The 17,189-nt window shown below is 29.9% G+C and overlaps 1 protein-coding gene across 5 annotated transcripts; it reads left to right on the top strand.

Annotated features, from left to right (window-relative positions):
* Positions 1 to 309: 309 nt before the first annotated feature.
* On the top strand, positions 310 to 16,764 carry LOC145189647 (uncharacterized). 5 transcript variants are annotated; one of them, XR_016453169.1, is made up of 17 exons: positions 310 to 328; positions 832 to 1,445; positions 1,632 to 1,656; positions 1,769 to 1,792; positions 2,348 to 2,385; positions 2,738 to 2,787; positions 3,310 to 3,379; positions 3,617 to 3,788; positions 8,452 to 8,656; positions 8,845 to 8,912; positions 11,321 to 11,761; positions 11,878 to 12,125; positions 12,318 to 12,594; positions 13,137 to 13,304; positions 13,477 to 13,565; positions 13,702 to 14,193; positions 16,419 to 16,764. XR_016453169.1 is itself a non-coding variant. In XM_090089815.1 (16 exons), the coding sequence occupies exons 1-15, from the start codon at positions 868 to 870 to the stop codon at positions 13,742 to 13,744; spliced, it is 2,496 nt and encodes an 831-aa protein (XP_089945941.1). In that variant the 5' UTR covers positions 796 to 867; the 3' UTR covers positions 13,745 to 13,772; positions 16,419 to 16,764. The 5 variants fall into 5 exon arrangements, 1 of the variants encoding a protein (XP_089945941.1); XR_016453171.1 differs by lacking the exon at positions 310 to 328 and having other exon boundaries at positions 796 to 1,445; positions 13,702 to 13,772; positions 14,135 to 14,193; XR_016453170.1 differs by lacking the exon at positions 310 to 328 and having other exon boundaries at positions 796 to 1,445; positions 13,702 to 13,958; positions 14,135 to 14,193.
* Positions 16,765 to 17,189: the final 425 nt, after the last annotated feature.

The raw sequence follows: 17,189 nt of genomic DNA, 5'->3' as shown, positions 1-17,189 counted from the left end.
TTCTCCAAAATACTCAAGGTCTTTGTTATTAGTGACTGTGAGTTACTTATAAAATGCTTTTTTTTTTTTTTTTTTTTTTTGTAAAAAATCACTTTTAACCACAGCCTTTCAGGCTAATATATGTATTTAGCATTATTCAAAATATTTTTTAAAAAAGTATTTTTCATGTTTAAAGTTATCACCACTGAAAAAGTTTTCTTAGTGACAAAACAACATAAAAATCGACGGCCGCACGAGTAAGATGACCGTTTCTCGTTTCTTTCTCACGCATGCGTTTTATAACCGACAATGATTCTAGTCCGTGAGTGTATAAGCACTGTAAACTTGGGTAAACTTGGTTCTTTTACAATACTTTTGTTTGTGTTTGCTTACAAAGTTTTTCATTATTTCCTTAATATTGGTAGAAGTTTAAAAGCTTTTTTTTAAGTTTGATAACTGTTATTAGAGTGTTATTATCTAGAGTTTGAGGTATAGTTATATCTACACTTTGAGGTATAACTATAGTATTTATGTAATATAAAAGCTTGTGTCATATAAACTATAGTAAATATCAAAGTGTAGATATAAATATACCTCGAAGTTTAGTTAATAATATTTTAGCAATAGTTAAAATACTTATTACTCTAAAAAAGTTAGCATAGGTCTCAAATTATTTCTTTAGAATCAGTTCCTTTAAAAGACTGTAGATATTTTACATTTTATATTGCATTAAAACGTTTAATACTTTTTGAACTTTAATATCGTTCTAATAATGCCATAAAATATTTAAATTACATCAGTCTAAAATTTAATTTCAAGATGTATTCAAGGTAGTAATTATTTTGTTTGTAGCAGCTATTGAATCTTTGAATAAAAGTTATACATAATATGGAGCATCCACGAGGGCTGCCTCCACCTCATATGATGCGTCCACGTGGGCCATTTGATGGACCATTTGGACGTCGACCAATGCCTCCATTTGGGCCACGGGGACCACCACCTGGAGATTGGAGATTAAGAGGTCTCCCTCCATTTGGTCATCCAGGTATGCTTCCTGGTGATTGGCGTAGAGGACCCCTACGAGATTGGGGGCCTAGAGGTCCCCCTCCTGGAGAATTCGGTCATAGAGGACCTTTTAGACCTAGAGGCCCAATGGATGGACTATTTAGAGGACCATTACCTGGAGATTTTGGTCCTAGAGGACCTCATATGCTTGGTGATTTTGGTCCAATGGGTGATTTTCGTGGTCCAAGACCAGATATGTATTTAGGCCCAGGACCATTTGGTATCCGAGCATTGGGGCCTGGTGAGAGTGGTCAATTTAATGAAGAAAACTTACTAGGTGATTCTCAATTCTCTGAAAAGACTGAGCCACAAAAACAGAAAAAGAAAAGTAAAAAAAAGAAAAAAGAAGCTGTTGATGATGCCAAATTTCCAACGCAAAAAAAAGAATCAAAAAATGAAGGGTATTTTTTTTTAAAAAAAAAATTTATTACTTATTCAACCAAATTCAGAAAAATTTTAAAATCTTTATTTAATTGTTTTTAACAGACTTCCAGTAATAGTATTTAATTATTGAAAATTCTCATTTATCAATAAATTCTGTTTTTAAAAATTTTATTTTATGAGTTTATTAAATTAATACTATTTAGAGTGAAAGAAGACCCTAAAGAAAAGGTAATCTGTTTTATAGTTTGAACAGTTCTTTTTAATTTTGCTAGATTCTTAATTCTAAGCTTTTTTATTTTAATTCTTATAATTTTAAATTTGATCAATTTGAATAATTTAGGAAAATGAAAGTGAAGTTGATGAGGTAAGCTTTGTTGTCAATTTGCAACAATGTGAAAAAGATATATTTAGAAGTTTTATTTTTTTAACTAAATGATGTTTTTAATCTTACTAAAATTATTCAAATAATAAACTGTTTTTCTCAAACTGTTAAAATATTTAAACATAAGGTTTTACCAACTTTATGCAGATATCGTTTTTAGCCATCAAAAAATGCTTTCTTTATACAAACTCGGTGTCTACTTGTCCAAACTCATGGAGAGCTTTTTTATATACTGTTTCTTGCATTTCTGTAATAAGTTGTATTTTTATTTTATCAGTGGGGAATATTTTTCACTTTATATGGTCTTATGGACCCTCAGAGTCATCAAAGTATATGATTGCAGTCTTTTTGACATTTATTACAGACAAATCAATATAAAATAAGCTTTTACAGTAACACAAATAAAGCAGTTAAATTTAATGTGCTCATCTTGCTTTTTTTGTCACAAGATTACATCAAGAATGTCAAATAAAAAAGAATCATAGAAGTTAATGTAAAAATTTTTGACATGGTTTTATTCTCTTTTTATTTGACTAGGATAAACTTCTGGCAAGTGATGACGATGATGATGATGAGTAAGTTAGGTTCTATTGTATATATTGTTGTGTTTTTAAAAACAACAATTCATTAATCATGCATAATATAGTTAAATTAATTAACTAATGACAGTATAAAGAGTTCTACAAAGAAATTTTGTTTAGTGACTAACTTTAAGTACATTTAGGCATTTACCCAAATATAAAGCTGTAATTATTAAACTTTAAAATAGAGAGAAATATTACCTTTTTTTAAATAATTGTTGCATAACCCTTGTCATTTGTTTTACATTAATAATTTTCTTCATCTATTAAGATAGTTGTGAAAAGAATTTTAAAAGAAAATAACAATGTTGGTAATTTTTTACTGAACTAAATTTTTCTATTCCAGCTCTTCATCATCATCATCAAGTGAAGAATCAGACACAGAACCTAAAAAAAGTAGGCATTTTTTTACAATTAATTAAACTTATAGTAAAAGTTGTTTGTGTTACTTATATTACTAATAATAATTGAGCTGTGTTTGCTACTTTAGGATGTAGCAAAAAAAGAATTTCTCATTAACAGAGCTGAAAATAACTTTTTAACTCATGATGAACTGTAATATGATTTAAGAAAATTTCTGTATAAAAGATCTTTATTAAACTGATGTGAACAAGTATCAGTTTCACCTTTGAGATGCTGTAGTTGCTTTGACAATTACTTCTATTTTGAAAAAAATTACTCATTATTTAATCAATTTCATCTTGCTTATTTCTCATTGGAAAAAAAAACATATTAGCCCAAAATTGTTTAACTAAAATATGATGCCAATTTCTTAGAGCTACATAACATTTTTTAAATCGAGGGAATTTGTAAATATTATTTTCATTTAAATGCTTTTTAATCATGTACAGACATTTAATTTTGTAGAATTGCAATACTATGCATTAATGCTATGAATATATATTTTTTTGTATCAAGGTGACACACCACAATTACCAATGCAACAACAGCAGCAACTCCCTATGATGCATCAAATGTCTCCTCAAAGGCAATTTCTTTTAAGATTACTCAATAAACATGTGTTTTGTATATCTATTAACTATCCTCCTGTTTTTACACTATGAAATGGTTTTTACTTGCTAGAATGAAAAGGACCTCCTAAAAGAATTAGTTTGTGTGAACTAAAGGCAATTTACAAACCATGTTATATTTTATCATTATTATTTTTTTGTTTATTTTTTTTCTCACTAAAGATTTAAATAAATATTTTGTCTTTGTTATAAAGGCATCAAATGCGACCTGCATCTTTTTCAAATCGCTCACAATTTCCGCAAAGACCTTCTATGCAAGATCGTTTTCAACATCCAGCGTTGCTTGATCATCATCCAGCTAGATTTGGAGACCACCAGCAAATTGTATCTTCTTTGCCACAGCAAATCAATATTCAAAATCAACCTGTAATTAATTTGATCTTTCTGTAGTTTTCTGCTTTTGTTATATATATATATATATATATATATATATATATATATATATATATATATATATATATATATATATATATATATATATATATATATATATATATAGATATAGCTATTTCAAGTTGTATTATTTTCAAATACAATATCTCCTGTTCGTATAAGAGTGCTCAATATTTTGTATAAATAGAGCTATATATATATATATATATATATATATATATATATATATATATATATATATATATATATATATATATAAATATATAAAACGAAGAAACAACAACTATGTATGGTACTTAAAGTTTTATGCCTAGCTGCAATCATCAGCCATGAAATACAAATCAAAAATCTAAAAAAACCGTTACAAATTGTAAAAATTACTGTATCGTGTGCTCTGATGTCATATTAGGAAAAAGAGGAGGAAAAGAAATAAAGAAAGCAATAAAGAAGTAAAGAAATGAAAGAAAGCAATAGAGAAAGAAAGAAAAGAAAAGAGAGAGAGAAAGAAAGAAAGAAAGAAAGAAAGAAAGAAAGAAAGAAAGAAAGAAAGAAAGAAAGAAAGAAAGAAAGAAAGAAAAGAAAAGAAACAAAAAGAAAAGAAAAGAAAGAAATAATATAGGCCTAGTCACCAGTATCAAATTTCGAAAGAAGAAATTTATTTCTATGCCTGCATTTTGAAACCAATTCGTTCTTCTTATTCAATAAGGTACCTTCATTAAACATAATAATCATGTACTTCTCATGTAGGCATAGCATGCAACATTTTGTGGCCGGGTTGTACGGTTTGCAATGTTTGATTATCTTCCACTTAACAATAGGTGTGAAATTTTCTTCATTTATTTTCCATATTTCTTTCGATAGTTCTGTGTCGTTCTTGTATTTTTCAAGGATTTTTGGTGGTTTGCATACCTTAGTTTGAAAGGTGTTTCGCTGATGCCGTAATATATTTTTTCTTTCTTTACTGGGTTGCTGGAGGAGTTAATTTGATATGGTGACTAGGCCTATATTATTTCTTTCTTTTCTTTTCTTTTCTTTCTTTTCTTTCTTTTCTTTTCTTTATTTCTCTATATATTAATACAAAATATTAATACATATTAACAAATATAACATATATATATATATATATATATATATATATATATATATATATATATATATATATATATATATATATATGTTATATTTGTTAATATGTATTAATATTTTGTATTAATATATATTATATTATATTAATGTACATATTAGGGGGCACAAAAGTAATAGTTTATTTTTGAGCTGTCTGTGTTTTCAATATATTTGATTGTGATTAATAGCTACTTGCGTAAAATATTTTCCAAATCAGTTTATTTAGATTTCCCTCCCCCCCCCCCCCCTCATCCTGGGTAAAATTCACCTTTTGTTGAAGACAGGTAGGAAAGTTAAGGCACTGAATCCTTGTAATCATCTCATAGAAGCCTAACATGTTTAGCAGCAAGAGTTACCACCTCTTCTTTCATCACAGTGAGCAGCTCTTGTACTTGCAGGCTATGATCATCTGGACAAAATCGAAGTATGTTTAGGGGTCATGAGGGTCAATCCCAGTTCTTAACCTTGTAAATAATTTTACATCTGGTAACTTTGGTATCTTTAAATGAACACAAAAGACTTTTTCAATGTGATGGTGACAACCTTACCAGAGAACTGCATACTGGAGCAAATCTTGTATAGCAATTTAAGCTGCTGTTAGATGGCCTGTATTAGAGCTGGTGGTATCAAATGTCATATTGGCAATTTGATAATCAAAATGCCACTCAGTTATTAGCTTCATAACTAACTTAGCAATGATTTCTCCATATAATTTATTTGACAGTTTAAGAGGGCTTTAGTTGCAATGCCAACAACCACTAACATGCATTTTTGAGTGACTCTGTGATGAAGGGTGCAAAGTTTGGTGATTCCCAGTCATTTTTTATATTTTTAGCATTTTTACCTACTATCCTACATTTTGAAAGATCAGCAGTAGCATATGAAGAAGCAGCTTTGAATAGATCACCACTAAATTCTATAATGACTACCTGTGTGAATGTTGCCTGTTGCATTAATGTCATCTTCAGTCTAGTTGCTATTGCCAACAGCAGGGCTGTGAAGTCGGAGTCGGAGCTCATTTTGGCTGGAGTCGGAGTTGGAGTCGGAAAAATTGTACCGACTCCAGTTTAAAAAAAATCTTTCAAAGTTTCATAATTTTCATAAGGATTTTATAGATGTTACAAAACTACAAGTCCCAGGATGGTCTGAAAGCTGTAGGATATCCAGACACAATGGGAATTGTAGTTTGCAACAACTGGAGGACAAGGAGTTTGACATGTTATTTTTAGGCCTTTAAAACAGTGATAAGCAATAGGGTATTTTGCTGCTTATTACTGAGAATCATATATCACCTCCCTTTCGCTCTCCTCTACCTTCCCTTCAACTATATAACTTTATAATCCCCTAACTCCCAACTTATATTGTCTGGCACTGTGCTACATATTCTTAGTAGAAAGCTTGGCGTGCTACCACCAAGCACCAAAGAGTTGCTCCACAAACAGAAAGACTGTAAGTATTCAATTAACTTTGTTTCTCTGGAGAGAGAGAATATTAGAAAATTAGTGATTAAAGAACCTGTTAAACAAAAAGAAGAACTTAATGAATGTCTCAAGGGCGCTTTGTGTTTCTTAACAGAGTGAACTATTTTGCAATCAATGTTTAATTCTTTTTTGAAAAAATGAAGCAGTTACCAAGACATTGGCAGTAAAAGACGCCAAAACTAATCACACCAGCGAATTTTTTCCAGGTCTTAGTAGAAAAGATTCTTAAAGAATATGAACTTAAAGAAGAACAAGTTCTTTCATATTTGAAATATTGTCCAACTGACAATATTTCAAACATGATTTTGACAAATTTATAATGTTATTAGCGACTGCATAAGAGTTTATTGCATAACAAGAGTTCAGAAAAGTTGTTTGTTCAGAAATTGTTTCCTTATAAATATTGTTTAAAGCACTAAGTGGTTGGATTATTTGTATCATAGTGATTAAATAGCCAATGTTAACATTTTACCACAGTTATTTGTTGTTACAAACAAATAATTGTAGTAAAACAAACAACTATTTGTTGTTACAAATTGGTTACTTATGAAGGAGTCGGGAGTCGGAGTCAGTCCATGATAAAATCAAGGAGTCAGAGTCGGAACAGCAGCTTACCGACTCCACAGCCCTGGCCAACAGGGTTGGTCACTACAACTGATTCATTTGTTTGGCTTTACCATCTGCATTAGTATCTTCATCAGCTGAAAGAGAGTCATTGTATTCTTCCATAGAGTTAGCATTGCTCTCAACTTCATCTGTCAAAAAGTCATGATACTTTTGTTTTTTAAACCTCAATATCAATATACACGCTTTTTTTTATGCTCCAATGCTGCAACCTCTTGAATAAGGCCTCTGGAAATTTTCCTAGCAAGTGACTTGTCATAAGCACCAAAGCTGGCTGTTTTGCCACCTTTTGTTGAGTAGAGGAATGCCAGATCCTCACCATTTGTAACTAATACATGAGCATTTGTCGGCCATAGCTGGAATGTTGATGCTAATAATAACTGCATAGCTTCAAGTTTGTGCAGCATATTTTGATTGTTTAGGCGGCTTTTATCAATTGAACAGAGTTTATTGTCATCATCAAAGAGTTGAACTATTATTAGGATATAAAACTCAGTGACTTGTTGCAGCACAACCTTTCCTGTTGTAAACCTAGTTTATGCACCAATGGATCCTGGTTGGTCACCCTATGATCCTGTTTTATAATTATACATTATGCATTTCAAAAATGGGGAACAGGTGAGCTGCTGAATAATTATTACATCATGATTGCAGGTTGCACTACATGAACCAAACAATTCTGTGGACTGGTGAGTATATAATTTCCACTTAGAAAGTGACACCTTTTTTTTTTTTACAGGAAGTGTAAAAGCTCCAGTTTATTAAGTTGATGTACAACACTGGAGCAACACTGGTGTGCTGTGCTTTTGATGTTGCCTGACTTACGATGATGTAGTATGCAGCTCTCTCACTTTCCAGCTTTTTTTCTGTACTTCACTTAAGTTAATACCTAACTAAAGAAGCAATATCCTGTCAAGTTGTCAACAATCACTATTCATTTACTCAATTCTCAAGTAGTATGTGCCAATTGTACCATAAAAGCAAACCAATATAAAAAAAGTTCAATATATTTCAATATCAAATTTAATTTGTGCTAACTGAAATTGTAGTGTTATATCATGCAAAAAAACACTTGTAATCTCACTGATCTCTTGCAGTTTGGCTGCTGGCTTGTAAAGCTGAACTTTTATGGCATTTGCAAAATGCAGAAAATATAAACAATCATGACCATCAAAACCTACCATATGTATTATTTGATAATAATCACTTGGTTATTGGTGAAATATGTTGTCAGAAAAGTATTTAAAATCTAGCCTTGAACACCACTAAAGGGGAAATTTTTCTGTGTTCAAGAAATCTCTAAATATTCTCTGATAATGTTTACTTCTACAAAGATTGTTTAATTTAACCCAATTGAGCAGCATAAATTACTTTAAATTACTTTAAATTAATATTCTTTTTTTAAGCCTACACAAGTTCAGCCTCCTCAGATACTTCAGCCAGGTCAGGTTCTTATTAGACAAATGATTCCTGGTGTTGCACAACCTGTTTTTCGTGCAGTTACTCTTCAACCTGGTCAATTGATACCTGGTCAATTAACTGGGCAGCATTTAAGTATTCAAAATCTACCAGAGCAACAAGCTCAAGCTCTTCAAGCTGCTATTCGACATGGTAAAAATTAAAGCAGTAATGTGAGAAAAACAAAATTGAGAAACAGTTTTTTGTTATTTAAAATTTGATTTTATGTTTCACTAGGATTTAAATATTCTCTTTTGTTAAAATTTATTTTGTTAGGCTCTTTTTGGCAGATGATTGGAAATAATTGTGTTTTATAAGTAGTTGAATTTATACCTTTTTAGGACAAGCATTTCAGCAAACAAACTATCCACGTGTTTTTCTACCTAATGGTCAACAGATAGCTGGTCAAGTAAGTTGACTTTATTAGAGTATGAAAATGTCAAAAAACAATAAAGTGTCAGATAATAGATATAAAGGATGGTTCCAGGATTAGCAACAGAAACAAATGAGTAAATTTTTGATTTCCAAGAATTGCTTAAAAAAATATTCTAAAAGGATTTTAAAAAAAAACTTGGCATCTAATATCATAACGGATCTATAAGGTCAAAAAAGCTATGGAGTGAGAACAATCTTAAAATTTTTCAAGTAAGAGTTAATCCAAGCTTTAGTTTTTGTAAACTTATCGAAATCTTCAACAAAAGCCATGAAAGATGTGTTTTTTTTAAATACAATCAGAAACATTTTACTTAGGTGATATTTTAAATTTTTATTACTTTTTTTTTTTTTTTTTTTTTTGTTGTTGTTGTTGCAGTTTTATTTGTTTTATTATTCTCAATAACATTTTCTAACACAGTTTCATGCTTTAGTATGACATAGTTAGGTTCATATCTGGACTGCAAGCTGATCACTCCAAAACTTTAATATTAATATTAAGTATTCAGTAACAATATGCGCCATATGTGGTGCAGCATTATCCTGCGTAAGAAGGAGTCCATCTCCAATGTATGGTGCAAAAGGTACCACAAAAGGTTTTAAAATATCTGCTATGTATTGTTGAGAAGTAAAATGCCCACCATCAACAGTAAAAAGCTCTTTGTGAGCTGTTAAATATATTCCACCCCATACCATCAATGAGCAGTCTCCATATAAAGTAGTTTCTCAAATGTCAAAAGTAAAATATCTTTCATTTGGTCTTCTGCATACTCTTGGGTGGCAATCAGAACTTATAAGGCAAAACCTTGACTCATCTGTAAATAAGACCTGCCCCCAATCATGTATTTCCCAATAAATATGCCTCCTTGCAAAAGCCAGTCTGTTTCTTCAGTGGTCTACAGACAATCTGGCAGCAGTAGCTGCTGCCTGAGGTTGTAAATTTAAAGCACTAAGTCTTCTTCTTATGGTATCTTGACTAACAGCAGTTCCATGAACCTCAGCAAGTTGTATTTGGAGATTTTGAGCAGTAGTGAACCATTCTCTCAGTGTTCAAAGCATTAAAAATTGGTCCTCCACAGCATTGGTAGCTCAAACCTTTGTAGAACTTTACTGACTGTTATATGAGACACTCCAAATCTTCTACCAAGTTTGTGATTTGTTAATCCTTCATTGGACAAACTAACAATTGCAACACATTCATCACGACTTAAATTTCGTCTAGAACTTGGCATTGCGAACAGATATGTTGCTCAAACGACAGTTATCTTTTTTACTGTTAAAACAATTTAATATTAAAAACCAATATAAACTTTTCTTCTAGAAGTGAGGTTTAATTACAGCAAAACATGCTACTTTTGCTATAATATATACTTCTATAATTTCTAAATAAAATAAGAGAAACGGAATTTCATATAACAGTCATAAGTTAATTTTGCAGTTAAGTGTAGGTTTGGAAAATATTTGTTGTCGTTTATCAAGATATTGTCTTTGAATTTGATCATATATCTGCATACTACACACACCATCTATTTCATAACTCTGCATTCTTTACACTATTTGAATTTCTAATTTGTATGATTTTTTCATGCCAGTCTACAGAGATAAAGCAATATTATATTAAAAAAAAAAAATTTTTTAGAACAACCCAGATATCAGTTGCCATTACATTTACCCAATCAGCCAAGTTCTCTTGATGTCCGTTAGGATTTTGACCTTGATCCCAATTTGTTTTGTCCACAATTTAATTTATCAATACTGAATCAAGAAAGTATTCAATGTAATCAAGAGGTTCCCATTCATTAGTACCAATATTCAGAATCATAAGTTGACATATCAGCATAAAAATTATCAATATCATTATTCGCCCTCATTCTTTACAATAAAATTTCAAATTTTTGAGTTTTTTGAAAAAAAAAATGCACAATTTCAATTCACTATAAATTTTTATACACATAATTTTACTTTAAAAGACTAACAATGCAGTAAACTACATTCTTAGCCCTTTAAAATGATTACTTTAATCTGGTTTTATTACTGAAAAAATCTGACCAAACTACTGTCTCCTATTGGAGATGCTGGTAGTGAAAGGGTTAAACTTTAAATTTGCCACTTTTTTCCTGTGATAATAGGTAAATTTCATAAATACCAATATCCTGGACACAAACGCAAAATTAGAAATGAATACAAGCATTTTTTCATATTTTCTAGACATAAGGAAGTAGAAACTAACAATTTCAACTTAAGGACAACACTTTTGTTACACGGTGTTATTATTATTTTCAAATCTAATGTAATAATTTTGTAGATTTTTTATCATAAAAAAAAATTAATTATTGACTTATTAAAGAACATTAAATAGTAATTTAAGTTTTTTGTGTTTTGTAGGACAGTTCTCTTGAGCCACAGTTGCCAAAGCAGGCTAATAATGTGGTGCAAATTCCCGGTGTCTCAAATATTGGAGGAAATTCTTTACAACAGCCGCAGCAATTAACTTCCAACTTATCAAATATGAATCACCAGAGGCCTACTATATTAGGAACTACCAATGGTCTTTCTGGGCAAATACGCAGTTTAACTCCTGGTGGACAGCCAATTTTCATACCAAATTCATCAGGCATACCTGGTCAGTCTCACACCTTGCATGCAACGCTTCAAGCAAGCCAAGCATTAATTTTACAGCAGCAGCAACAACTAGCAGCTGTTCAACAGCAACAACTTGCAATGCAAGCACAGCATCAACAAGCTATGCAAAAGCAACATGGTGGAATGGATATGCATGATGGTAGGCGAAATGATAGTAGAGGAGAAAATAGATATAGATCAGATGTAAGTATATAAACAATCAAATAAAATAAACAGTTTTTTAAAAGATGTCTTTGAGTAAAACTTTACTCTCCCTATTTTATATGATAGTTTTAATTACTTTGATAATAAATTAAAAGGTTAAAGATCGCAGGCGTAGCAGGGACAACTACAATAAACGTGGAAGGTATAGAAGTCGATCAAGGTCTTTCTCAAGATCACAGTCTCGATCATGGACTGGTTCAGAATCTGGCAGTCGATCATCAATGTCAGGTTCTCAGTCAAATTCTGATTCAAGGTCTCGTTCAAGATCATGGTCATCAGCTGATTCTCGTACTCCTAGTCCACAGCGAAAGAGGAGAGAAAAAAATAATGACATAGTTATCAGGTGCCGTTGTATTCTTTTCAGAATACTTTATCAAAAAAAAAAATTTTTGTTCATATTCAAGCAGTATGTTATTCTACTTCCCTTAACTTAGTATAAAGAAAAATTATTGGTATGATGGTTATCAGGAAATACATCAATAGCAAACGCTCTAGGGCTATTTAAATTTAATATTTTAATTTTGATATATAATAGATCTGCTGAGCGATTTAGTCGTCAACATTCCAGTCATCACAAAGGTCGAGATGCTCAGCGAAATGTGTTCAATAAAGACACTCAAAGGTATGAAGAGTTAGAGAAACAAAGGCTTCGTGAAAGAGAACGTCGTGATAGAGAAACTAACTCTGCAACCCGCGTAGAAAGAACTGGTTTTAGTTCTGCTAAGCGTCACAAGGATGACCGAGATCTAGATGCTAGAGATGCTACTACAGACTTAAGGGCTAGTGAATTAAGACCAAGAACAGGAAAAAAGGTAAAGTTTTATCTACTGCTCAATAGATGAATAAAAAATTAAAGTTATTAAATTAAACTGTCGTTATTACTATATTACAGTGGAACACATTGTTTTGTTTAAAATAATAGTACCACCTATTATCTGTTTATCTGTTTTAAGTTACAATCATTTTTCTGAAAATAGTTTACTTATAAAATATAAAGTTTTAAAAATTAAAAAAATTGTTGACTTGAAGTAAAATATTTCTGTAATTTCAGAAATGGTGTAATTGCAGGAATCTCAATAAGTTTATTATTGAGTAAATAAATTATTTTTGAAAAAAAAAGGTTTGTAGGTAATTTATTGTTTTAACCGATGCCAATAGTTTGGGAAACTCTTTTTCTATTTTCCTAAGGTAACTTGTCAAGGATATTTGTTGTCAAAAAGTACTTAAAAAGTTGATTTTTAGTCATGGTGAAAATTTTTTATGCATAGTTAAAAGTGCATAGTTTTTTGTGCATAGATAAAACATTAATACAATATTTTAGCAAGAGCAATATTGCTTGTATTTTTTTGCTTAGCGTGAAGACCGCAAAGATTCGAAATCTCATGATCATGTTAGCTCAAGGGAGCAAATGAAAACTACAACAAATCAAGATGTGGGTAATAGAGTTCTTATAAGCTCTTTGCCTCCTAGCATGTCTGAACGAAAACTACGAGCACTTATGCAATCTGTTGGAGATGTAGAAGTAAGTAACCAATCTTGTTTAAAAAGGAAAACATTTCAAAAAAAGAATAAACAAAAATTACCTTTAGAAGAAAATTTTCTCTATATGAATAACATCTTCGTTAGAGTAGTATTTTCATGAAAGTTTAATCTTAAGGGGGCAAAAAACATTTCTTCTTTATTACTTCTCTTAGAATCTTAAACTATCCACAACAAGGCACAAAGCCCTTGTAGCTTTTACAAAGACTTCTACAGCAGTTGCATGTAGAAAGAAGTTCCACAAGTAAGTCAAGCAATATTCAGCTCACTAGTTTTTTTTTAAACATTATTATTACTTTTAAAGTATATTTATTTTTAATTTACTATCTTGCTTAAATTAATGTTTCATTTAATATTTGATTCCTGTCTTGTATTTAAAGAATGACTCTTGATGAATGTCGTCTGATTGTTGAATTTGCTTGACAAGCATGAGATTGATTTAGAATAACAGGTGAGTCAAATTGGATTAAAAGTTTCTTCCTAATGGCTCAATATTTCATTTCCTTTAAGTTCATTTAGCATTAGCATGATTTTATCACTCAGAAGAAATGCAAGTAAGTATACTTATAGCTCAGTGAAGCCACTGTCTTATTTGGATTGCTGTCAAGGCTGAAGACTGCTAGGTAGCAACTATAAGGTATTTTTTTATAGTAAGTTTTTTACAATTTTAATACTAGTTAGCCAGAAGCTACTTCACATATAAAATAAAGAGTTATGAGTTCATGCTTGACACATTTTTAAATATTTAACACTGAAATCTTCTAAATATAAAAAGATGATGATGAAATTTAAAAAGATGTTTTTGTTCAACAGTAAATAATTAAATATTTTCTGATGGAATAATGTTGGTATGGCAACATCAAGATATGAAGGTATGTTTATTAAAAAAAACAACTAATTGTTAACAAGTTTTTTATTTACCTAATGTTGAACACAAATGTTTTAATTTTGTTTGATATTATATATAAAAAAAAAAAGTATATTTTTTGATGAATTTTTTTTAAAATCCAGATTTTAGATATTTTATTACCTACGTTTATAGGTTTTGATTTCTACGATGATATTTTTTACTTACGAAGTTAAAAAAAATTAGGAATTTTTCTTAACTGAATGGAATGTGTTTTTTTAACCTTTCCACATTTTCAAATGTTATTGTGAAACTGTCAACATCTAAGGTGTATTCAAAAATTTTTTTAAAAGTTTTAAGTTTTCTTCATCAATGCCATCATCTGTTAAAGTGTGAATATTTATTTATTTTTTTTTTGGTTTCTTTAAATGAGATTTATTGCTCTCGCAAATCTTATGGTTAATTATTTTTATCTTGAAGATTTAGCTAGTACCCAAGGTTAATTAATCATGTGAAATGTCAAATTCAGTCAGTAGTTTTGGATGTGATATTGAAATTTAACAAAATAAGTTATATAGCGGTAAATTTGACTGAAAAATCTTTCTTTTTTTTTTCTCTCGTAGTAACAACTCGTTTTTGTAGCTTATTCATTTCGCTCTTAAAGGAAACAGGGGGTTAAAGTTTTTTCTTTTAACTTTCGAAAATTTAAAAACAATATTTACAAATATAAAATTATGAATTTAAAGTCTGCATTAAGAATTATTATTGCATTTGTATCATTGAAGATATTTAAGATTTTTATTTTTTAATCTGAGTGTAAAATATAGCGCACATGTTTTTTTGTTTTTCGTAATAGTAACTACTTTGTAGTTTTTTTTCCTTTTTTTTTTTTTAAAATCAATTAAGTTATGTGTATTTCAATAATTATTACATACAACAATTTTATCAACCATTCACTTTTGAACCGGTTCATACCATTTTGGACCGTTTACTAATAGCAGACGTGTAAGGAGCGAAATGTTGACGTAAAGACACTATGCTGAATGTTTATGGCAAATTCATGTACTCTCATATTTTGAATATTGTGTATGTATGAATTTCTTTGCAGTCAAAGTAAATCACTGCTTGATTTTTTTAAAGCGATTTCTTCTTTCAAACTTCATACTAAAACTTATTTCCTCTTAGTTGGAACTCTCAAAATAAGGCTAACAAATTAGGTAAGAGCGTAGAATTGAAAATTTTTAAAGTTTTGCCTCTAATTTACACTTCATTGAAATCTGAGGTATAGCACAATTCTTTTCTTTTTTAACTTGATTGATACAGACATGTAAAGTTCTGCTGTTCGTGAGAAATGCGTGTAACGTTTATTTTCTTTATAACAGTTGTTAGTTTTTTTGATTTTGCAGATTGTAGCATATATTTTTATAAATATTATTCTGATGTATTTTTCAGAGTATTTGTATTTGTAGTGCTTGTACGCGATTTATACCCATCATAGTTTGTGCAAAGTATATAGAGCAATAGTTTTTAACTAGCTCATCACAAATCTGGCTGATAATTATTTTGTATTTTTCAGGTCCATCTACCAAGTTTCAAAAGTTCTACATACTTTTTTTATTTAGGTTTATTTTAATCTAAAAGTTATCTTTATTTAGGATGAGCTTTTTTTTTGTAAGATTTTATAAATTTTCATTCAATATTCTATTTTGATTTATTTCTATGATATTTTTGTGTTACTGAACCTTTTGTATTTTCATTGCAATTGATTAAAGCTTGATGTGCATTTTTTTTCTGATTGCAACTGTTTTTTATGCTTGATTTTCAATTTTTTTTTTTTTTTTTTTTTTTTTTTTTTTTTTTTTTTTTCCATACCTTCAAATGTTATAATTTATGAACTTTATTTTTTTTTTAATTTGTGATTGCATTTATTTTTTTGAATGAGATTTGAGTAGGAAAATTTAATTTGAAGAGCTTTTATTGCTAACTAAGTTTAAGTCCGAGGATTATCCCGAGGTTTTTCACTTTTTTGTTAAAACTTGTAAAATTGCTTCTCAGAAGAAAACCTTTATGGGATTTTAGGAAATGATAAGAAAATTGAATGTTTTTTGTTTGTCGTTTTTGAATTTTTCGTAATTTTTGAGCAGCCTTTTACATTTTTAAAGACTACTGTAGAAACCTTTGTTTGCTTTTTTTTTTTTTATTCTCGTACAGGATAATTCTTTTATTATCACTTTCTCGTTTTTTCTTTAGCTACACTTCACTGGAGTATCTTCGATATACATTATTCAAAGATGGATTTACTACAGTATTTTATCTGATTAACTCCCCCTTCAACTTGTCTCATTCAGTATCGTAATTGCTGGCAAGCATACCTCGTTCAAGAATTTTTGTGATGATTTTTCCGACATGTAAAGATGGATGACTTAAAGTGTATTTATAAAGAACATTTGTGTTTCATGGATGCATTTTACAGCGTTTCACCGAACATTTTAAGTAATTTTACAACGGAGCTAAAATGTGTTTAACATGCAAACCTTTTTACAGGGAAAATCATGTAATTAAATTTAATGTGCAGATTTTAAGGCGAGTTAGAAAATTGTGCTTTTTTAACTTTTAATTTCTTTAAAATATTTGGTTAGGTCCCATAAAGTAAACGCTGCATATTTTTGCGGTGGTTGACACCAAAATGCCCTAATTTTAAACGTCACAATAGTTAAATGTTTTTTAAATCGGTTTTAACTCCGTGATTGGTTTTGACTTATTACGCGTTGTTTTCAGTATTTAACGTTTTTAATCATCTATCGGTCTTTAAACAAAAGGCTGTTGAGGTTGGCATAAAGTTCCCTGCTATATGTAAAATCTAAACTTTAGGTACATGAGACCTGAACAGATGAAGTCTTTGTCATATGTGACGGTTGTAATTAAAATGTTGACATTGAGCTTAAAGGTTTTGTTTTTGTAAGGAAATTTTTTGTTATGCATAATACCTTGTTAAGTATGAGAAAGAAATTTTTATAAGGA

This window comes from Hydra viridissima, unplaced genomic scaffold (genome assembly GCF_058129835.1).
Source record: "Hydra viridissima isolate aposymbiotic clone 2 unplaced genomic scaffold, HvirCarnegie_v1 scaffold_6, whole genome shotgun sequence".
In the NCBI taxonomy this organism is placed as follows: domain Eukaryota; kingdom Metazoa; phylum Cnidaria; class Hydrozoa; order Anthoathecata; family Hydridae; genus Hydra; species Hydra viridissima.
This window is presented reverse-complemented; position numbering and strand designations above follow the sequence as displayed.

Excerpts from the sequence above, each read along its gene's own strand:
- LOC145189647 (XM_090089815.1), top strand. The coding sequence starts at position 868 with ATGGAGCATCCACGAGGGCTGCCTCCACCTCATATGATGCGTCCACGT. Across the intron at positions 2,386-2,737 it reads GATGACGATGATGATGATGA|CTCTTCATCATCATCATCAA; the intron begins GTAAGTTAGGTT and ends TTTCTATTCCAG. Across the intron at positions 12,126-12,317 it reads AATAATGACATAGTTATCAG|ATCTGCTGAGCGATTTAGTC; the intron begins GTGCCGTTGTAT and ends GATATATAATAG.